The 23,988-nt window shown below is 40.8% G+C and overlaps 1 protein-coding gene across 1 annotated transcript in view; it reads right to left on the bottom strand.

The window, feature by feature from the left end:
• The window catches only part of ETFA (electron transfer flavoprotein subunit alpha), a 29,379-nt gene extending 5,681 nt beyond the window's left edge, over positions 1-23,698 (bottom strand). The window contains exons 1-9 of the mRNA XM_027712186.2: positions 23,649-23,698; positions 17,646-17,795; positions 15,809-15,890; positions 15,626-15,708; positions 14,046-14,145; positions 12,730-12,840; positions 11,528-11,629; positions 10,608-10,676; positions 9,511-9,593 (exon numbers count right to left, since the gene is read on the bottom strand). Coding sequence (XP_027567987.1) covers positions 9,511-9,593; positions 10,608-10,676; positions 11,528-11,629; positions 12,730-12,840; positions 14,046-14,145; positions 15,626-15,708; positions 15,809-15,890; positions 17,646-17,795; positions 23,649-23,687 — 819 coding nt within the window. The 5' untranslated portion in view covers positions 23,688-23,698. The remainder of the gene's footprint in view (positions 1-9,510; positions 9,594-10,607; positions 10,677-11,527; positions 11,630-12,729; positions 12,841-14,045; positions 14,146-15,625; positions 15,709-15,808; positions 15,891-17,645; positions 17,796-23,648) is intronic.
• Positions 23,699-23,988: the final 290 nt, after the last annotated feature.

The following is a 23,988-nucleotide window of genomic DNA, read 5'->3' as shown; positions in this document are numbered from 1 at the left end:
CCTGTTATTATTGGTTTTTCAAATAGGAATAGATAAATAAAAGCTATGACTTCTTCTATGCTTTAACACAAACACTCTCTCCTGTAAAAACCGAAAGGGAGGGAAAACAGAGCAGGAACAAAGTATTTCCTATTAAAAAGGCTTCCTTTGAAATTGAAACACAGAATTTAGTCCATGCATTTCCACAAAACCACACAGCTGTTGAACACACTCAAACTCCTCAGCCTCTGTAGGTTTTTACCGAGTGGATTAATATTGGAGGTCAATCCATTTTAACCACAGCTGCAAGGTAACATAATATGTCCATATAAGAACTCATGGTAAGAATGCAATATTTTAATTATACCAAATAAAAGAACAGATGTTACAGAAGAAATTATTCTAACATCATACTGTCTTTAATACAAGTTCTTTTTAAAGACACATTACTGTAATTTGATTTTTTTCAGAGCAATTCATTAAGTACCAGTCATCCAGACTACCAGATACTCTTATCAGTCTGCTTAACATTGTGAAGTTCAGCCTTTGGAAAGAATCCAGCTAACCAGGAGCCAGATGCCTATGAATATATTCTATTAAAGCATCTAGGAAAGACAAGGATGTTTCATTAAAAGGACATTTGTAAATCACCAGGCTTGTCTAAAAATCATTTATTATGCATCTAAGCCATGCCCTTCTAGGTTATGTGCCTCTGGCTCCCTGGTTCAGACAACTGGTCCCTTCTGTTGGCTCTAACACTGATGAGAGATCACCTCAGCAATGTTCTCAGGCAGATAACACAGGGACAGTTCTTATCAACAGTTTTGTGCTGTAAAGAGACTTGACTGCTTAAATACTAGTTCTAATCTACAGTTCAGCAGGAGGGACACAAAGGACCCACAAGGTCTGAATGATAAAGATTCAGGTCTGTTCAGTGTTCTCTGAGGAGCAAATTCAGAAAGTCATCCAGGGATGTCATAAAGGACTGAGAAATTCAAATTTCTAAGTTATTTTCAGAGTAATACCCTTGCTTTGATGTTTTCCCTGAAATCACTAACTTCTGTCAAGCCTTCTGCCGAGTCCTCTCATTCCTCCTTTGTTAGTGCTCACAGCCTGAGTCGGGACTGTGGCCCCAAGCAACATGGAGAGAGTGAGGGAGGGATGGAGGAAGCAGATGGGTCCCACAGAGCAGTGTCCCTTCCAACTGCACAGTGTGACACGTCTGCCATCACAGAGAGCACACGAGGTCTGGAAGGAGCCCTCAGTCCTTGAGAGCTCATCTGTGCAGGAGATGAGGCACAAACAGCACGAATCAGAGTCTGGAGCGCACCTCTCAGGGGCCAAACATGGCTTTACACCAACTTCAAGTTCCAGCTTTTTTGGAACCCTGGAAGCTGCTCTAATTACTGCTGTCAGGCAGCTGATCCACAGCCCACAGTTACAGGCACTTACATCTAAGTCTAGGACATGGAGTGGTGTTTCTCAGCTCCCTGGTGCTGTGCACAGGCAGGTTTTCACTGAAGGGCTGCTGCCAGCACTGTGCCACAGGAGAATGGGAAACAAAACAGCACAGAGGTTCCACACCAAGGGGCTCACTGCACTGCCTGATACACATGAACTTCCAAAAGCAACTGAAGTCAAGGAAAGAGAAAGTTTTGGTGGTATAAAGGGCATGGCATCAGGTTAGACAATTGCCTTGCCTTGCAGTAACTTCATTTCACACAGGAAATAATTGGTGTACATGTGTCACAGTCATGCCACAACTTTTTTATGAAGTGGCTGGCAGACATCAGCACAGGGGAAGGGACACCAGAGAAGAGAGCTGCCAGCAGGGAAGAGCACAGTGGAGTAACACAGCACAGGAAGCTGAATGGACCAAACAGCCCAGGAGCAGAGGGGAAGGAGGCACCAACACTCCAGATGTGCTGCTGCAGGAAGGGCTTGGCCAGCAGTGGGAAGATGTGGAGATGGGGGCACCAGCACCCATGAGGCTTCTCACAGTGACTACAGCAGCAGCCCAAGGTGATTATCCAGCAAACTGGCACAAAGGCCAGAAGTGCTTTAATTTGGCCACACGATATCCCACAGTGGCAGCCAGAACCCTGACAGAGACCTCCGAGTTTGTAAGCAGAGATTTGCATCCCAACCACCCTAAAAAGAAACACCACTCCAACTCCCAGATTTATCCTATTCAAAGACAAGATTCCAAGTCAAGAATCCAGCTTCTCTGTTGCTAGTTAAAGTATTCATCTAGCCTTACCATTGTCATTTTTGTTGAAAAACCGTGTGTCTTACAGAGTCATTGCACGCTAATCATTAAAATGAAAAAATCCTCCTCAGCCATTCCCTAAACTCTGTATCTGCTTCAAACATACCCAATTTACATATTGGCAGCTACTGCAAGTCCATGAGACTTCATGTGCAGCAATCTGCACTCCTGGCTCCAGAATCCATGCAGCCAGTTGGGATAAATGCACAAGAGAGCTATATGGGGATGATTATAATTACCAATCTACCAATGCAGTTATTTTCCTGTGCACACAGACTCTTCCAATTATTTATAGAATAATTCGTGGCATATGCTATTACTTCATTTATGCTTATTGAGAATATTTAAATATGCCTTAGGCTGTCTTGGGGCAGTTAAGGGACTCAAGAGAAGTACAAGAACAGTTTTTACTGCAACTCCCAGTGCCTTTGGAGGCTGCAGTGACAGAGCTCAGAGCAGCCACAGGTGCACCCCAAGCTGAGGCAGCTACTTTGCAAGCATGTCGTCAGCTCCTATTGATTTTTATGCCAATTTCTGAATTATGCTGAAAACCTTCAGCACACATCAATTTATCATCCTACCAGTGGCATGCTTTTAAACAGGCCAGTTTAATAAACCCCTCTGGCACACATACTCTTTTTAAAGGCAGCTCAGATATTTTATTTTCTTTGCAAGAGTGAAAGGACAATGAAATTAGAAAGAAATCTTTGTGACGAAAATTGCTTTGTACAAGAGATTCCTTCCAATTACAAGCTATTAACCCAATAAAATATTTTCTGCCTTGACACTGGTTCATCTGTATTACACTGTATATCAAACAATCCTCCAGTATGTACTGCTTGGATGCAGTTGTTCCATTCAAGAAGCACACATCACTAAACTGCAGCCCAACTAGAGTTTCTTTTTCACTTTAAGAACCTTTGATCAGCCAAGCTGTGTAATTACTCTTAAGCGTGGTTAGGGTGTCTGCTGGAGTGCAGGGCCATACAGCAATTTTTTTTTTCCTCTCTCCAGGGAAAAGCACATCAATTGCTTTCAGCTAAATGCACTCACATATGAATATTTTAGTACAATTTAATGTTTCTGCACCAACCCCAGAGGAGCAGAGCATCAATTTGTGAACATAGTTTTCTTGGAGTTAAAAGCTACGCTGGATAATGCAGGATGAAAGGGGTTGTCAATCCTCAGCTTTTTAGCAAGTCAGAGAAACACAGTCTGTAAATTCAGTCCCAGCTGCATACAAACAGCTCTCTAAAGTTTGCCACTATAAAGCTACTTTTCCACAATAGTGAATTATCAGAGGAGATATTCCAAAAACAATTTCCCAGGCATGGTCAGTTTTCCCAGTGCTATTCCCATCTGCAGGCTGCCTAACAGCCTCAGCCATTTATACAGTGCAAACCTAATGTCCAAATAACACATTCCTACAGCGTAGGGTAGGAGAAATTATGAAATTATGTACCGTGGTTTTGAAGAGAGAAACTCTGGTATCTCAATATTCCCTTGTATTTGTAACAAATGAGGATGTAATTAGGATCTTCTCACTGATAAGCAAGGAGTAGAACATTTTTAAAGTGAGTACAATCAAGATGAGAGGAGTGACACTCCTCATGAAGGTAAGAGAATTTAATTAGTTCATTGTCAGTAATTTTAGATAAGAGGCAGAGAACAAAATAAGAACAAAAATACTGGAATAAAATATGCTTTGTTTCACTTTCCCTACACTTCCTGACAAAAGAGTGAAAGGAAAAAAACAGATAAGCAAACCTGAGCAAGCAAAGGATCCCTAAGAAAGTGATGGGAAGTAACACTCAAGAGCAGTTAGTACCCATTTACTATGCAAAGAAACCAGGAGTCACCCAGGAATTTTAGAAAAAACAAACCCAGGCTGGGTGGAGTGTTTGCTTTGCCACCAAATACGAAGAAATACAAAATACAGGAATTATGTAAATGATGTGATACTGTGCCACTCTCAAAGCAAGGTGATGACTACTTAGTGCAAAAATGCCACTCACTGGAGTGAAAGGGATGCCTGGTAAAATACTGAGGCACAGAGAAGCTCAGAAAGTATCCCATCCTCTTGCAGAAGAGGTGGAGCAACAATAATTCCACTGCTCTTCCACAGCTTTGGTGCCTTTTAACTGAGCCAACATCTCACTCCTCAGCATCTCACCTGAAGCTGCTGCACCTCTAACATGCCTCTTTTTCCCTCATTATTCCTGTCAATTCCTGACAGTTGTAAATCTGCCTCCCTTCTGAAGTTCCTGCAATCTAGTAGAGCCAGAGAGACCCTCCAGTAGGAAAGTGAAGCTCGAGCAGGGAAGCCAAGCAGTTTACTCCTGGCAATCATATCAGAACTACACTGAATTCCCATCTGCCTTCCCCACCCGAGGTTTCTCAGCACACACACCTGCCTTCAGTGCAATCATATCACATTTCTAGCACAATCATTTAATCCAGTGTCAATTATTGCTACATCACATATTTCCTAACTTGTGCCTTCCTGAGTTTTCCATCTCGTTCTTGTCATCTGTTAAGAGTCCTGTGCCCAGTGTTCAAAGTAACAAGACAGCAGCAACTGAGCACCTTAAAAAAAAAAAAAGGCATTCTGCCAGCTAGGAAAACCTACAAGGAAAACTAAGACAGTGACAGAACTAGACCTTGAAAGAACAGAGACTTCAGAGGAAAATAAATTTTAAAAGAGTGAACATCTAAACTCTGAAGAGATTAAACCAGAAAGACGTCTATCAAGCAGCAGCAGATCCTCCACAAGGTCAGAGGATAACTAAATAAACAGCTAAATTCACACACACTTGCCAAAAAAAGCAACTCTCGGTGCCATTGAGGTTTTGGCTGGTTTTTAGAGGCAAGAAGTTGAGAGCGAGATGATCCCAGCACAGCCCCATCTCCCTTCAAAAGCTGAAGGGAGAATATAATTAATTAGAATAGGACACAGGGGAAAACCTGGGAAACCACGGGAACATTTCGGGTGTCCAAAGACAGGCACTTCTTGGAATTGCAGAGAGTGCAGGATTTCCCACCTGGATCAGAACTTTTTTTGCTTAAATATCAGACAAATTACACAAGTTCCTGAGAAAGATTACCTACTACTTTGCATGTTAGAAAAGTCACTAATTACACCATAATTGGGAAAGCTAATACTGAACTAATAAGTGAAGCATTCATGTTCCATTTACAAAAGTTTTAAATAACTAAAAAAACATTTTTTACTTTCTTTCTTCTCGTCCTCCTTTTTGTTCTTGTTTCTTTTTTTGTGAACGTGAGACAGAGAACTAGAAAGATTTTTACTGTGAAAACTAACACCCCTGACTATCTTAAATTTCTTATCTAAAAATAGCAGTTGCTCTGGGGTGGTGGTGGGAGGCTTGATTTGTGTAGGGAATTCAGTATTTTCTAACTGGACATACTTAACTAATATTTAATAGTAGACACTCATGGGAAGGATATTTTCATCCAAAATCAGATAATTTGAGCATCCTTACAAGGGCTTTTTTCTTAAACAGAAACTACACACAGCGCTTAAAATCTAAGAACTGAATTTCATTTCTCTGCAGAACACCTGCATATAAGAAATAGTGGAAAACAACTGGCTTCTAATTTTAAGAAATATGCTAAAATGGTTGTCACTGATTAAAGACACTGAATATACTAAACAGCTTTTTTCATTAGGAAGGCAACATTTTATATTTTAATATATCCACTTATGCCTAAAAACTTCCTTCCTTCCATCTCATCATATAATACAAATCAGCCTTCTCTTTCATAAGACAGAATGTTCAAATAGGAGCTGCAATCACTTGAAATCAATAGGTAAAAAAAGCTACAAACAGAAGCAAAAATAATACACTGAATACTTTCACTGGAATAAAATTGTACAAGAGAAAAATTACCAGAGAAACCCCAATAATCTGCATAACTACCAACATGAACAAAACCTTGAAGCTGAGTGATCCAAGGCTATTCTGGAAGAGAGAGGTAGAATCAAGTCTCAAACAGAAAGAAGGTGAAATCTGTACTCCTTAATTAACTGCATTCTTCCATCACTTAAGCAAAATGAACTCCAACTGTTCTGTGAGTATTAACTGTTCTGTGTGTTGTATTAATACATGGGGATTTGGGGAAAGCTGCTGTGGCTGGGAGGTTCTCGTGTCCTGTGATGCACTGGCTGGGCTGCATCTTAAAAACTGAAGCCAGTCACAGAACTACTGAAGGACCAATGTTGAAAATTACCCTTCCTTCCCCCAGATCTACAGTCAAAGACAAGTGGAAGAATTAAGCAGACCTTTTAGACTATTCTCTTCTTACCCAGTGATGAGCACAGAAATACTCCACAGCAGTCACACAGAAAAAGCAGCAGAAGCACCTCCCCTCTTCCTGAGCTTGTAACTAACCCTTTTCCCTGTGCAGGCTCAAAAATGACCCAATTCCAGAGTCCTTTAAAAACAATGCATTCCAATCCTCCACTGAGACCGGGCAAGAGACTATTAATAGAAGGGTAAGAGCAGGCACTGAGCTACTTTCCCATCAGGAAGGAGCAGCTGCACGGGAGAGCAGCTGGGTCTCCAACTACAACAGTTTTCCATATCTGAGACTCTTCCCCTGCTTAAAACCCACACACCCACAAGGGCACCGTGTCAACTGGAGCCCAAAACTGCACACAAACCTTGGGTCTCAGCAAATATAACTGACCAAAGGACAAACCTGCTCTGCAATTCTCCAGGCAGAACATCACAAGCTCTCCCTGAACTACTGGTACCAAGCATATACAGGAGAAAAGCAGCACCTTGAGAACTGTTAAAATAGCCAGTGTCATCCTGATCTGATCAAAAGAGCTCAGTTCTACTCCTCCAAGTCAACTCTATCTTCCACTGCGCAGAATAATTTTCTCACTAAAGTACCAAAAACACAGTGAAGTAGAATTAGGAATGTTAAATTAAGAATTTGCAGCTTTCAATTGCCTCATATTTAAGATACCTATCCAGCACACTGAAAAATTAGTTCTAGTCAGCAACTTTGTGGGCTTAGTCTCAATTCAACTTGCACTTTCCTTACAGTTAACATATAATATTTTCTATACTTTTAACCCACCGTATGTTGTCCTCGCACGTATTTTAAGATCCCGATGAAAGATCTGAACGATTTCAAAGAAGGGACACATAATTTTCAGCACTCTGCAGAACTCACTGTTTAATAACTATTTGTTAAGAAGGGAGATGAGAGAAAAATGCATCAGCCCTGCTGACAAACAGATGCAGCACCACACAATTGTGCCAGTTCGGATCATTTATTGACACATTCATTTGTCAGTCCTGACTAATGGCTGTTCCAACAGCCTCCAGAAGATGACAATGGCAACACTGCTGTGACCCTGTGCTGTGGCTGTATGTTCTCATGACTTTCACATGTCGCTATGGGCCATCTGTGGCAAAAAATGACATTGTATCTTCATCAAAAACTAGCCTTTTTTGTTTCAACATAATTGTTTATATGCCCTTGACTCTGGAAAGAATGTTCATTGTTGAGCCTTGAGACACATAAACCAGAGCTGAGCTGTCTTCAAATTAGTATTCTCCACCTCATTAATGGATATTTGGGTAGTGGAGAACTAAGGATGGTCAGCCTCAGACACAGTTAAATGACACTTGGCTTACACCCTGGTAAGCAGAAAGAGTTAGGGTTGCATTTATAATCTGCAGAGCCTCACAATTTCCTTGCACAGAGTTTAATATTGCTATCAATATTGTAGAAGGACACACTCTGCAAACAGGTAGACCTTGTCTTATCAATAGGCCTACTTCTCAGAAGCTGTTTTTTGTAGAAGTTGGTTATCATATAGATTTACAGGTTATTTACATTAGCATGCCTAGAAATAGCTCCACTCAGCCCCACAGGGCTATCCTCAGATGGCCTCTGACGAGGACTTTGAGAAAAGCAGCAAACATCCTTATCCACAATTCAAGACAGAGGGAATCAGGAGCACAAAGCATCTTGTTCAAGAAAACACAGTAGGCAGAACTGACAACAGACTCCAGGAATCACAGGTTCCTGTCTTTGATACCCAAGTATTGCTCTATCTTGACAGATGAATCACGAGCAAAATAATGGACAGGGTTTGAATTTCTTGAATTTGCAGCTCATAATGATAGAAAGGCAAAACTTTTCAGATCTTAGCAAGGCTTTGGACAGCTTTTTAGTATTATTTAAATTATTACAAATCAGTTAATGCAGCAGTTGACATATGAAAAGTTTCTCTAGTAAGTTCCAGCTCATTCTTCCTTTCTGGTCTCAAGTAAAAAGTTGTTCCTCAGTGCCTTCTGTTGCCATACACAAAGTGCTTACTGAGAGGCTAAACCTTTACTGCACTCTGTAGCTCAGAATACCCCTGACAGATGGCCACACCTGCCCGTGTCCTTGGTCACAATTCCCTGCTCATGGCCATGATCATCACACCTCAGACCGTACTACTGCACACCCTGCCCCACACTCAATGAGCTACAGCTGTACCTTCTTATTTACAAACACTCAAGTGCTTTATCTGTCCACTGCTTTCCTCTCATCTCCTCAGGCCATAAACAACAATGAAAGTAGTGTCAGACCCCTACAGGACAGAAAGCCCTGCACAGATACAAAAAGACACAGAAATCAGTTCCCGGTGACAGCACGATGCAAAAACAGCAGAAAAAGATGTGCAGCAGGTTATGACCCAATATTAAGACACTCATTAGAGTATGGTTGCCAACCTGCAGATTATTTATCTCTTAAACTTCTTGCACTTTCATATCTTACAAAAATTTTGCTTAGACTGTACTGCCATCATCCAGTTACTAGAAGTTTTTAAAAAACCATCACCTGTAAAAACCTAGAACGCACAATTGCCAGAGATCAAGCCCTGGATCAATATAATTTCAAGTTTCTGTTGGCAACGACATCTTTTAGTATATCAATGCTGGCTGCTAGAAAGCTAGAAAATGTTCAGCACAGGCAACTGTGAAAAAGTCCATAGTGCAAAATCCTTGGCAGAGCCATGGCAGAACACATCTGATTGACCCCTGGGAGAGATCTCCATCACAGCTTGCTTCTGTCGCTCTGGGAATGTGTGGGCAAGTATCACGCTGGGCACACTCAGATTTTCCTGTCAGGCTCAGTACTAAGGCTCAGCTCACCTCTCAGTGCGTGCTCTGAAGGAAAAGGCACACTAGAAAACATCACAGCTCTGTTATGAGAGACATTTCCATACTTACTGGTGCTACTATTTTGCCCGTCTGTCCGACTTGCAAGTCATTAGGAACAAAGCCAGCGTCAACAGCTGCACGGGAAGCTCCAACTAGTTGAAAGAAAATATTTCCAATGGTTTTTTTTTTTTAAATATTAGTGAGCCAAATTTCTATCACCATAAAAGCACATGGGTTTTACTGAAGAGTCCCACACTCTAAGGGCACGTATTTAGAAACTTCCCTCTTAAAAGCTCTTATGGTAATCCCTCTCTATACCACTAGCTAAAAACTTCCAAATACTGAGTGCTAATGCATTTCATAAGCAACAGGAAATCCTTACTCCCAGCACCAAAGGGCCATATATTTAAACCCAAGGATTTCAGTCTGGCACATTTCCATTATTTTTTCTTGTTGCTTTGTCGAGAGGATTTTCCCATAAATGCCTTCCCAAAATGTTCCTTCAAGTTTGAATAGAACATATGTGGCATCTTGAATTGCTGTGAACCTCAGAAGTCAGGCATGGTAAAGAAAAATATCAAAGTAAACTTGAAAATGCCATATGGACATTTAGCTAACGAAGACACCAATTTAAAAACAAAGCTAGTCATGTAAAACTATAAATTTATACACTTGTGAAAGCTAAAATTAATGAAATTGAAACGTTAAAGCAAACAGTTCCTCCTTCTCCCCCAGCCTTTACATAAAAATACTTAGCTCAACACTGTATATGGTTGGTTTGCTCCTATTCACACAAGAGCACAGCAAAAGGACAGAGCCACTCGAACTCTAACAAATGTGAACAGGATTCTGTAAAGGAGTGGTATAAAAGGATGTATGAACAAAGTATCAGCTCTTCAAAGTGAGCTAAGACAACTTCACTTTCTGTCTGCAAGCTTCTGTTCTGGAGACTCAAGAAGGACAGGGAACATTACAGTTTAGCATTTTGCTGCCTACACAGGCATGTAAATACAGTTGACAAAACTTCATCTGTCACTAAAGTAAGAGGATTCTAAGAGTTTATTTAATACATAAAAATAAAAGACTCAAGGTGAACATTGTTTTTAATGTGACATTTTAAAATATAATGAACAGGGTTAAACAGAAACAGAGAAAAACAAGCTTACCTGCAGCATGCAGTTGATCCGCAAGGTCATATAACAACTTGAAATTTTCACCACTCTTCATCCCCCTCCCTTAAAAGTTAAGAACAAAAAAAAGATCAAGAAAGAAGAACACAATATGCTTTAAGATTTTCTTATTGCCTATGTTTATTTTTTTGCTATGTTTATTTTTTGTTATGTTTATTGCCTATATTTATTTTACTGCCCACTTTCCATAGGAATATTTGAGTTTGCAAAGACTCGAAGACACGCTTGCACAGGGTATTTTTGGATGCATTACTAACCAGTATGTAATACTTGGAGATTTAGCTTTTGTCTTTGTGATTAATATTTTATATGCATAAACCAACACCACTGTCTTGTTTCCTTCCGGCACACAGCACCCTCCACATCATTCTCCAAAATCAGGGAAACAGCATTTTTTTCAACTAATTTGTGCTCCCTCTGCTGGCTTTAGGTACAAAATTCTGTAGTGGGATAACTAAGGAATCATTTTAGCCATAGGCCTACAGTAAAAATCACAGTCCATCACTCGATACCCGAAGAGCAGAATACAAATATAATGGGGTTTAAAATCATTAAAGCCACTGCATAATAATGGTTGGACTGCCTGTAATAATTAGCAGTAATTTTAAACATGATAGATTTCAATCTAATAACACTTCATATTGCTAAAATTTGAAAGGGACTCACCAAATACGACAATGTTCTTACAAAGCCAACCAGCATATGTTAAACTCATGTTCTACCTCCCCACAAAACATACATGTTGAGTGCCTTCCCAGCGGCCCCTATGGCATATTTCAGAATTACATCATAATTTTTTTTTTTAATGTATCACATTACAACGTTCTGCTACAGATACTATTTAGGAAGAGGTACTTAAATGCATCACAAGACAGTTTTCATATTATCTAACTCACCCCCTGACACCACCACTTTTGCACTGGTGAGCTCCGGCCGATCGCTTTTTGTCAACTTCTGCTCAATCCATTCAGAGAGACCAACAGGGGGTGGAGGGGTCACTGCATTCATCAGATAAACAAAAACACCCACAAGAAAAATGATAAAGCAGGTATTTTCCACCTTTTAAATCTGAGCTTAAACTTAAAGCACAGTTCGTTCTCCAACCGACTCTGCCGCGAGCTTTAACCACTGTCAGTAGTTGCTCTGTGGCTCTGGGTACAAATCTCGTTCACTACAAGCTGCACTGAAATGAAGTTCTGTTGTATAAATGCTACACATTGATAGGAACCCAGCACAAGACCTGTGCTTTTTACTCAGACAGGCAAAGAAGTCACTTAGGTGATGCACTGACAGTGCAATATACTGATCTGAAGTAAGATTTCTAACATTAACAGACATTAGGAAATACAGGAAGGTTCAGAGGCAGGCACTACATCACAAGGAAAAAGGCCCACAGTGAAAAACAGCAGAAGTGATCAAACAGGTTGCCCAGAGTGGCTGTGAAGTCTCCACATGTGGAGATACTCAAAGCCTGACTAGACACAGTCCCAGGCAACTTCTCGCAGGGGCTGGACTAGATGATGTCTAGAGATCCCTTCCAACCTCAACTACTTTGTCATTCTGTGACTGGATCTCTCTACTATGAAAGCTACACTGGCTTCATTAAATAGTAATTTAAACTGAGATAGTTAAAACTGATCAACAACTGGGTGTTCTCAAATCAATTTAAACTGCTTCTAATTTAGCTTGGTGATGTAATGACCCATCTCGATTGCAATACGATTAAACCAAAACTGTGGAGAGCCAGCCACTTTTATTTTTGCTCAGTCTTGTTTTGAAAACCAATCTGGTTATTCAAACAGCTGTAACTTGTCCTTACTTGAAGTTTCAAGATTACAGTGGCAGAAGTTTAAGCAGCGAGCACAACAAGCAGAGATTTCAGCAGAGACAATCTCCTTTTCAAGTCAAAGAAAAGGGAGGAACTGAGCAGATAATCCATAGCAGACATCACTAAACAGCACAAGTACCTGTACTAAAAGTATAAAGCTAACATTACAACAATCAGTTTGTTTTGACAGATGCTTCTACAAAACATCACCATGCAGTGGGCAAAACTAACTATTACATAAAACAACAGAATCCCAGAACAAATACTCACACTTTTCTACACTGGCACTGCCACCACTTGCTGGTGCAGCCTCAAACGAAGTTCCTCGTACAGTGAACACTTTAACTGCTTCATCACACTGCACAGTGCAAAGAATATTTCCTAACAAAAAAGGCACATTGAAAATTTAAAGATGATTATCAGACATATTGTGCTTAAAAAAAACCACAAAACAACACAACCTAATATCAAAAACACATTAGCTGTTGTACTAGAACAATATCCACAAAGGTACTACCCAAAATTGCAGTTTTAGGTGACCAAAATCTGGCACTTAATAAATACAGATTACAAATAGTTTAATTTACTTTTTAGCTCCATGTTTCAGAAGTATAATGACAAATGTTCTATTTTTAAAGGATACAAAGCATTCAAATCATCTCTTATGGATGAGCTTTTAAATTTCAGAAAGGACAAAAAAAACAACTTTGAAAATGCCATTCTTAAAGGATGTCTATAATTCAAAGTAGATCTTTTATCCTGTTGCATGAACTCATCAGAACTGAAGACAATGAGGCCTCCCCCAAGTATCTGTGGGACTGTGTTTCTCTTATAATATAATACAATACTTCACACTGCAGGCTGCAGGGAACACTAAAAGAAAAAAAAATGCTGCAACATTTTTCTAAACAAACTATTCATAAACGAAGTCATCTTGAAACTGTGAATTACTGGGAAGCAACTTAAAAGTGCAACACAAACCCACATTCTGGTAACGTAACTCAAAATGTAATACCATGCTGGTACATGTGGTACAGTCTTGGACCGTAAAATTAAGAAACACAAGCTAATGAGCTCATATCTAAAATGAAACACAGTGTCAGCCAAGCATTAGAGAAACAAGAGTGAAAAAAGAATTGCAAATTAATCCAATTAAATATTATAAATAATTTGTTCAATGTCTTCATAATTGGAAAAAATAACCCTGGGGTATCTTAAATCAGAACTAATGCTGGTCCTATTAAATACAGCTGGACAATTAACTTCATGTCTTACGCTCTGCAAAATCTGATCAGCAGGGCATTAACAAAGAAACATGTACAAAGGATATGACCAAATTCTATTCATGAAGGTGATAGACCTGGGTTTGACATGCTAGTCCCAAAGCTGTTGGGCTTACTTGCTTTCTCACCCAGGGAGCATCATGTCCATCCCCAGGCTTCATTTTTTATGAACCACAGCAATTCGGATGGTAGAGTGAAAATTCCTATCATTTTCCAGGCTTCTAACAACAAGCTCATGTAGGAAAGTTAGTAGAATTGGGTCTGTTATTGCATAAATACCACACACCTTTTGTGATTACCCACCTGCATAGATAGTTCTCACAAAAGTGTCTGGGGACTTAATTTCAATAATGTCAGAAACAGGGGCAACACCAAGTTTACCAGCCACTCTGGGAATGAGATTCTAGAAGTTAGAGATGAAAAATTAGCAGAGCAAATGCTAACTAAAATATACATGGTCAGTAAAAGAACACCTGCTGACCCGGCTTTAACTTCATATAATGCTGTCTTTAAGTAAAAAAGACACATAGAACTAAGATTTTCGTGGGGCTTCTCATGTAGCTTTAGCAGCCAAATAAAATCCCATTACTGTAATAACATTAGACGTTTTATGAGACTTACTGTAAGTAAACCCTTAATTCAATATCTTAAATTAGGAGGCTTATTTGCTTCAAATAGTTTAAAACTGAATATAGATGCCATTTACTCAGAAAATTGACAATTATGGATTGCTGAGCTCTTAGCACTTCAAGAAAAAAAAAAAAAAGGTATTTTTGGAAGGTAGTTGCCAGAGGCAGTAAGAAAAAAACCCTACATTCTTCTCCCAAAAGCCAAAAATTTATTTTTGATATTAAAATACATATTCTTTTGCTTTAAAATTTACCTAACATTACTTAGCACCTTTATGAGTGGGAAAGAGGAAAAAAAAGAGCAGCAAAAATGATGAACAAATCAATGATAACAAGATGATTGCTTGCTCTTTGTCTGCCTCCTAATCTGGTACAACACAAAGGGGCCCAGTTCTGAAATCTTTACTCACACGAAGCACTCAAAAATGGCAGTGTAAGCCTTAAAGCAAAAGCTATTAACTTCTACTACGACACTACAGCTCAAATATAAAAAAAAAATTCAAAACCCTAAGACTTAAGGCACATAAAAGATTTCTCTTAGCAAAAAAGGTACATAAAAGATTTCTCTTAGCAAAAATAGAAGTATACAGATTGATATTGATTGGAAGTGAAAGTAGTCAGATGGGAGGCTGATGTCATTATTCATCCTACAGCGGCAGGATTTCTCAAGTACCCTTTCTCCCTAATTTGCTGCACCACGATGGTGCCCAGATTGTTAGCACTTAGAAACATATTCCTTGAGAAAACAAGTTTTGAAAAATCATATTTTCATTAAAAAACATCTTGGCTGAGACTTAGATCTGTGTTATTTATATACGCTTACAGACATTTCAATGTACATGACTTAGATCGCAGATGCAATTCTCCCTCCAAAAAAAATTTGCTTCCAGTAGGTCTGTACACTTTCATTTTAATATGCAAATAATACATTTTTCATCTTGATTTGCTGTGCTTTTCTTTACAATTTTCATGCTCTCAGATCACAACCTATTTTGCCTCTTGTACACAGTCCTATATTGTTACCACGGAATATTTCTTCTACGCTGTTCTTTTGTCCACATCAGCCCATAATAAAAATCAAACATCACTCAGTGTTTCTAACTAATGACCTCTTAAATGAACTGCTGTAACACTGTTTGCAGACTCAGAAGTGTCCATGGCTGACTTCTCTCACGCCTTTGATTCACACTCTTACCTACAGCAGTGTCTGTCTCTTTTCTACAAGAACTTTTGGATGTACTTTGATCTACTTACCTTCCCAAAGGCAGATGCTCCAGCACAAATGTGGGTGTACTTAAATTTTTTATGAGTTTCCACAATCAAGGGAGTCAGCTCCTCTGAGAATAAAAATATATTGCTCAGAATTTACAACTATCTTCTTTTCAAGCACAAATATAAATACAATTTCTTTTGTTAATAGGTCAGAACAACTCTCACCTGCCAGAAATCCCTTGTACACATCGTGCTGAGCCACGAGAACTTTTGCAACACCCTGCACTTTGCTGACTTCTTGTGCTACCTATGATCACAAGTGAATTATTATTAGTTTGTGTTATAATAGGCACCACAAACAAATAACAGGAGAGTCCCCGCGGCAAAGAGCTCAGAGCCTACAGATTAGTTAAAACCAGAACCTGAAGTACATGAATTTCAAAATCAGAACGAACCTGATGGAATAAAATATAGCTCTTCTAACTCACAGCATAGTGCCTTATGGGATAATGCAAATGGACTTGTGAATAAGAAAACTACAAAGCAAATCAACCAGAGGAAAGCTCGTCTCCTGCCTTCAGGATCACACACTGATCTCCTCAGTTATTACTGCAGCCGATAACAGTCACGAGTGAGGATTATTGCTCAGTATTCCAATGTAAGCAGCAAGAAACCAATCCTACTTTCTTTTAAAATCTACCACACAAGCAAATACAAATGTACAGCAATGTTATGATCTTTGTCCAAATTTTAGGAGCAATCCCGTATTTGCATCTGACTTTTTGCCCCCTGACATGATGTGTATTTTCAATTTATATTTATGCATTTTTTTTCCTTTAAATTAGCACAAGTGAAGTTTAAATGATAAAAGGGTTATTACAGATCAGAGAGAAGAGGACTGACAGCAAGGTCTGGAGACCACATGCATTGTCCCAGAACCAGGGTAGTTTTACTGAGTTTGATGAGTATCAGTTTACCCTCAAAAATTAACAAAAGGAAATAAATAGAGAAGAACTCCCTCATAGCTGCTGCAGAACATCCCTTTGAGTCACTGGCTCTTAAAAAAAAAAAACAGACCTTCATTTTTTGTAAAATACTTTTTCCCAGCATGACATACCTTGCCAAACAGACACCATATACTTAGCATTAAAAAAACCCAACCAAACAAAACATTCACAATCATTTTTCTACTGTGCAAGTGCCAGAGAACAAGGAAAATTAAAGACAGATTTTTCGGGCAATGTTTTTTTTTTAATTTTCTTGATTTAGACAAATATTTGCTTTGTCTCCACCTCGGACACCTGAGTAGCCACTGAGGTTTCTCCACCTCTTAGTGAATTAGCTGCCCTAAGTGTGCCTCCTTCATGAGATACTACCTGTTGCTTTCAAAATAACAGTTCGTAAACAGTATGTAAAATATCAGGCATAGTTTTCTGTACCTCCACTGCTCACACAAGAGTAAATCCTGCTGGAATAAAAGTGCCACTAACGTACTAACCCCATTGTCTCTAAATTTTGCACAGAAAAAAATCACACTAACAATACACAGCCGACATACAAGGAACTTTTTTGGTACGTGAGATATGTGACAAAGTCAAGAAGCATTAATTTCAGAATTTTAGGTTGCAGACACACTCTTTCTATGCAACTAGTAGTTGACTAGTAAAAGCAAGTTGCTCAAAAGCCCAATTTGTCACTGTGCTGTTTTACTTCTGCTGGTTCCCATTTGAGCAAGTGCAACCTTCTTTCCAAATTCTTAGCACTGCAATATTTGTCTTTCGAACTTCACAGAGAAATCTTGTTTTAGAAGTTAACTGTCCTTCAGTCCTACAAAAATGTGCTCGCTCAAGCTCGTGAGCGCCGTTACTGACACTGTCCCCTGTGAAATGAAATCTAAACCCGTATTTTCTCCTCAGAAGAGAAGCAGTTCAAGTGCAGGACGTTTCCGGCAGATTAGCAATTCCTGGCTCAGTTCCTCTGCACTACAGGTTATTTTTCAGGCTGACCAAGTATTGTTTCACTGTATTCTTTACTTCATTAGTATGAAAACAGCATTTCCTACCTTGTCACAGCTGGTACCAGCTACTAAACAAGACACTTCCCCTCCCAGTTTCTTTGCTGCGGCGATGGAGTTGAGCGTAATGGGCGTGAGAGACTCATTGTTGTGCTCGGCTACGACCAGTGTGCTCTGAAACCTCTGCAGCACCGAGGCCTTGAAAGGAAGGGAGAGAGACAGGAGTTTGGTACTCAGCTTTGAAATAAAAAACTGTTCTTGGAGCAGTTCTGCTTGACAGAAATTCATCAGCTTTACAAACCGTGAGGCACTGCTGGCAAACCAAACAGGCTAATTCTGGAGAATTTTTATTAAGTAAGGAGAATATACAAGGTGTTAAAAAAAAATAAAAATGCATAAACTTGCTTGGTTTCAGCTAACCTATAACATGCTGTGTTTAAACTAAAACATCCACATGAAAATACTGAACAAGATAAAGAAAAACATTTTAACACATTACATTCAAGTTCAGTTGAGCAACTTAACCAAGTACCCTAAAGAACAAAGATTAGACCACCAAGACTAAGACACAAGGAAATCAAGGGTTGCAAATAAATACTTGGTTTTTTTAGGGTGGTTCTCTGGTGGTGTTTTATTACAGCTTTTAACCAAAATCTAGCTACAGAACCCACTTTTATATTTAGTTACATGTAGAGGCAAAATTGCACGCAGTGGTTGCGTGATAATCAAGCAGTAAGGGCTCACAGCCTGAAAACACACTAATAGAAATCTTTACAAACATCAGGTTCTGTTTTTTCCCCTTTTTCCTTTAAAACATTTGACACTTGAGCACGTAGTCTACCACCACAATTTCACGGTCCTTAAATAATAATTTTGAGCAATTCACCATCCACATACAAACTTTAACTTCTAAAGCAAAAATGAAAGAAAAAAAAAAAAGATAAAAAATGAGGCAAAGAATTGCCATGAAACCCAACTGGAATATTCTAAACTCAGACTTTCCTCTCTAATATTCAGGTGAACACGAGAAAAGCGTTATTCCTCCAAGACTAATAACTAGGGTAGGAAAAACATTTGGGATGGGAACAGGAATATTATTCTTCAAGACTTTGTTTACCCTCCATAAGGCCTAACTGAAGACTCAAGTTACAATCAATGTAATATGGAACACATGGAAAACCAAATATATTCATTAATATGACCGAGGCACAAACACCAACACAACACTGAAGACTGCACAGCCAAACACTGCTTTTTTAAACATACACATTCCAATTCCATCTCCTCTCGTGCCAAACATGCACTTATCTACAGCTTATAATAAAAAAAAGCTCCAGAAAATCTGAGAGGCTAAAATTTGGATCTGGACTTCAGCCCCACAAAGTCTGCACCATGCTCAACTTCACACAGAGAGAGCAAATCCCGGGCGCTTCCCTGAACCTCATCACAGTGCAAAAATATAAATACAAAGAGAAGTTTTTCCAGAATCCTGATTGTGATTTGCCCTTTACATTAAGACAATGAGGATTCTTGTAAAAGTGCTCTGCATTTCATCTTTGATGCTCAAGGTTTCTTGCTGTGATTAAATACTCTGAGCTCGTTTGAAACCAATTGCCAGTAACAAAATATTTATTGCCAATATAGATCAGACACTGTATTTTTGATTATGTTTCATACATCATTTGCAATAAAAGTTATGAAATGTTAGTCACCATTTGAGGAATAAATCCATGCTTTTGTGGCAAAAAGCCCACTTCTCCAATGATTTATACTCATGTCACAGGGTAAAGTGGACCATCCTCCTGGAAGATCCTGAAGTTTTCAAATTTCCAAAGGGAGCCACATACATTTTAAACACACTTATTTCTGACTATATTATCATCTTTTCTCTAAATAAGTGCTGCACCACCAGAGGAGCTCTATCATTCTGTCAAACTATTCTAGAATAAACTGAGAAATAATTGGGTTTTAGCCAAAAAGAATAAGAGCAATGGATGTTGCTTGAGCAGACTGGATATTAGGTATTATATTAGCACTAATTAGGTATTATTTCTAAACCAATAATCCTACATTTTATATTTGTGGGAATATACACAACATTAATACCAGAAGGTCACTTTATGCATGACTTTCTGAACATAAAGATAAGACCAGATTTAAAATAAACCAAAAGTCACATTATAGATCTTGGGTAAAAATCCTAGATGACAAATAAGATTCCTTTCTGAGTCTGAATTTTAATACGCTAACACACATTAAATAATTTTTTCAATTAAAAAAACCAAACTGACTTTTGTTGGTTATAATAAAGAATCTGCAGTGAAACCAGAGGGTAATTCATGCAGTCACATATGGTCCTGAAAACTAAGAACCTGCCATGAGTCAATGAAGAGGACAGGTAGTTATTTTGATGAAGTTACTTGTCCAGTTGCACATGTGTGAGAACAGCCCGTTATTTCACTGACATAATTTCTGCATTTGGGCAGGATGTCTACTTTGAAGCCCAGATAAACCAGGAAAGTGGAGAATAAACCTGACCAGCTGGCAGCAAGGGAAGAAAGCACAAGAAATAAGACACACAGACCAATTAAACCACTGAAAATAATGCCTTGAGAGGGAACAGCACTCAGTGCTTGTGCCACAGAAAGTTCCTGGTGAAAACCAAGCTCTGGAAAAATCAGGCTATCCAAAGAAATCAGCTACAGATAAACATCCTACAAACTTGGGCCACTGAGTAGCTCCTGCAGCACAACAGAGAATGATGTGGCAGCAACAGGTAGAACTGGGAAGTCTATTTTGCCTAGGTTTAGATACAAATCACAGCCAGGCACCTACACTTCCTCCACAGCTGAAACATCTGCACGTCCTCTCTGGTGGAAACTCCGGACAGTGATTCAGTTTATACCAAAATAAACATTTGTGAATGAAAACCGTCCAGAGTTCCCAACTTCCCCCTCCACCCCAGTGTTTACTGTAGAGCAAACCTGGCCTCTGACTTCCAGATGTCTAAAAGTTGTTGAGATTAACCTAGATGTGCAGTACAGGTCAATTAAGCCACTTGCAAAGTACCAAAGGATTCACTGAATCTATCAAGTTTCTCCAAAGCATCTTTTTGCTCCCCACCTGAGAAACTCAGTAATATTTTCCAAGCAGAACATGAAAAATGTCAGCATAATATCTGGGTTTCTAGGCTTCAGACAAAATAACAACAAAATAACTGCTACTGTCCCAGTAAAACCTGAGCAATCTGGACGTGCCCAGTACACCTGCCCAGGTAAAGCCACACCTCGGACACCCCAGGTCCCCACCCACCACCCCACAACACCTTCACAAGGCTCTTCACACAACACCCCTGCAAACTGAACTGGGCTGCTCTTTCAGCACTGCTATGGACAGGTTGCCTGGACAGCACATGCCCAGCACTTCTTAAATACAGATTTGCCGCTCACATGCTAAAAACAATGTATGAACAGCTGGAAAAGCCCTGAGAGAAGTGCTGCAGATCTTTGCTTGCTGCTGGGTGAGACTGGTGGCAGCACTGATGGCCTTGTAGCAACAGCCATGGCCAGGTGCCTGCAGCCTGCTCCAAGGACACTCATAACACAAGAATTAGGAAATCAGCCCTGTGGGTAACACGTGTGGCCAGCACAGGGACGCAAGATGGGTCAGCCAAAAAGCCATCCAGAAAATGCAGGAGCTGCAGCAGGTGAATTCTACACGGCCCCATGCTCCAAATACGCATGGATACAAAGCAGGCTGCCAGACACTTCACCTGGGAAACTGCAGTTTGTCTCCCAACCTCTTTAGAGGAACCTCTGGAAGCTTCAGGAACTAAACCAGAATAGACATTCACAAGGCAAAAGCATCTAACAGCCGGACCCACAAAGGTATCTCTAGAGCTGATTTTCTTAGCTGTAAAAGCAAACTGGCCAGGAAATAAAGTTTTAAAACTGCTTAGCAGAAATTCTGTATCTCATAGAGAACCATTAACACTGGGCATAGTTCCCGGGAGGGGACTCCAAGAACTAGGAATTGGGGTATTACTAAAGATAATGGCTTAATAAGGAAAGAAATACTTAATTCTAGTAAGAGACAGTCTTTTAGCTGCAAAACTTTAAACAAAAAAAAAAAGTTTTGGTATGTTCAGGGAGAGGAGGGAACTCCAGCAATAAAGGATGTACTTCTAGAATCTCTCTACAGATCTGCCTACAGAAGAGGTCTAAGAGACAACTTCAGGAAACACTAACTACAGAAACAACAGTAAAGGCACCTGAACTGAAAAGGAGCTATAACTGCAGCAAAGAACAAGGGAAAAAAGTAAAAAAAGAAAGAAAAAAAAACCACTTTGTAAAAAGGATTTTGCAATCACAATAAAGACATAAAATTACAAAGGAATTGAAGCAGCAGTAGGAAGATGTAACACAGAATAAACTTCTCCAGATATATCCCTTGCAAACCATTAGTAAAAATCAACAACGCTATTTTGAAACACAGACAACACTGACAGCGAACTCCCTAAGTGGCTTATTCCCATCCCTGCACCAATTTTCGTGCACTTGCAGTCTCATTTCTCCTCAGTCCTCCCATCTTTAAGTTATGCAAAACTCCAACCTCTCCTTGCTGTTCATACCTCACAGGTCTCTCGCATCCTGTTTCTCTCCAGGCTCCACGGACCATTGAACAGCGTCAGCAGGGAAAAACTTTGCACTTTTCAAAAAGTGAAACAAACTTGCAATTTGTTTCACTTCTCTCACAGACTACATTGTTACCCACATACTGAAGGTGCACAGGGTGCTTTACTGGCTTTATTTTATAGTTATGAGTTTAAATGTGTATGGCTGAAAACCAAGGAGCTGACCTCACGTTTCCATTACACAGAACTGAACCGAGCAGTGATCATGTGAGTAAAGTACTATTTACATAGCAGTACCATATGACCCGGGAGCTTCAGAGACCATCAAGACCTTTGCTCCACAAAGCCTGCAGCCTAACAACCGAGATGTCCATGCTTACAACAGTTAGAACTTTCTGATTAATTTTGTCACGTCTGACCTAGTCTACCTGTGCTGCTCTTATAAGAGATGCTTATTACCTGAAACTATTTAATATATCCATAACTTCTATTTTAGAGCTCTACATAACTGCAATACCTATAAAAGCCTTGGAGAGCTCAAAAAGAAACTTGCAAGATTTAAAGTTGTGTACACGGGTTATTTACACTCAGTTTTAGTGGAGGGAGTATCTCTCAGTGGATGCTAAGAGTTCAAGCAGATATTCAGAGACATTTCATCAATCATCCACTCCAGTTAACCTTGAGGTCACCTAGACCTTGGTAACACAGCCACAATGACACACCAGGCAGCAAACGGCCTCCAAAAGCCCCACTCCTCCCAGCTGAGCCATATGACTGTCAAACTGGAAAAGCAACAAGTGTTTCGCATTAGCTTCGTCCACAGGTTGGGATAGTTAAAGCAATCACATTTCTGCACAGCTGTGACTGAGAAACGCTGTATCAACCCCTCAGTACCCCAGAAAGCCTCTCCTTGAGCCACAAATATTTTTCAAGTGTTGTTTAGGGTTTGCAGTAACAACCTTTAGGGGTCTTCTCCAGCGGTAAGGAAAGCACCCCGTTGCTCGGCTCGCCCCGCTGGCGGGTGGATGTGAGGGAGTACTCCCGGGGGCTCACGACTGCCCTGATGCCTCCGGCAGCTTTCCACCGGGACTACAGCCCGCAACTCCTGATCGCCGGAGAGGGCTCCCGAAACACCCTGCGTCCGCTCGGAAACTTTATTGTTAACAGCCAGGGAGAGGGAGAGGAGTCCAGCGGAGGAGTCCGGCCCCAGTGGCACCGAGCACTCGCCCCCCGGACACCCCTCGGCCGCCGCTGCCGGGCGGGCGGAGCTCAGCCCCGCTCCGCCCCGCGCCACCTTTGCCCCACTGGGCAGGCCCCGCACGGCAGGGGCGGCGCGAAGGCCCCGGCGGGAGGGCCCCGGCCCGCGTGCCCGGGGCGCGGCCCGGGGGTCCCGCACTCCCCGCTGCCCCCGCACTCACCGCCCGCCGCAGCCGCTGCGCCGCCGCCGCCCGCAACATGGTTCCGTCGGGCCGCTCCGCGCCGATCTCGCGAGAGCAGCGCCGCGCCCCGCCCCGCCGCCTCATTGGCCCGGCCCGCGGCCAATGGGCAGCGCCGGCGCGAGAACCCCGCGGGTGAGCGGGGACAGCGGGGCGGCGGCACCGCACGGACGGCACAGGGATCGGGACCGGGGTGTCACACCGCACACACCGCACACACCGCACGGACGGTACAGGGACCGGGACCGGGGTGTCACACCGCACACACCGCACGGACGGCACAGGGACCGGGACCGGGGTGTCACACCGCACACACCGACAC

Source organism: Pipra filicauda, unplaced genomic scaffold (assembly GCF_003945595.2).
Source record: "Pipra filicauda isolate LSUMZ 115617 unplaced genomic scaffold, ASM394559v2 scaffold161_size1661140_pilon, whole genome shotgun sequence".
Lineage (NCBI taxonomy): Eukaryota > Metazoa > Chordata > Aves > Passeriformes > Pipridae > Pipra > Pipra filicauda.
Note: the sequence above shows the minus strand (reverse complement) of the source record. Positions and strands in the feature narration are given on the sequence as shown.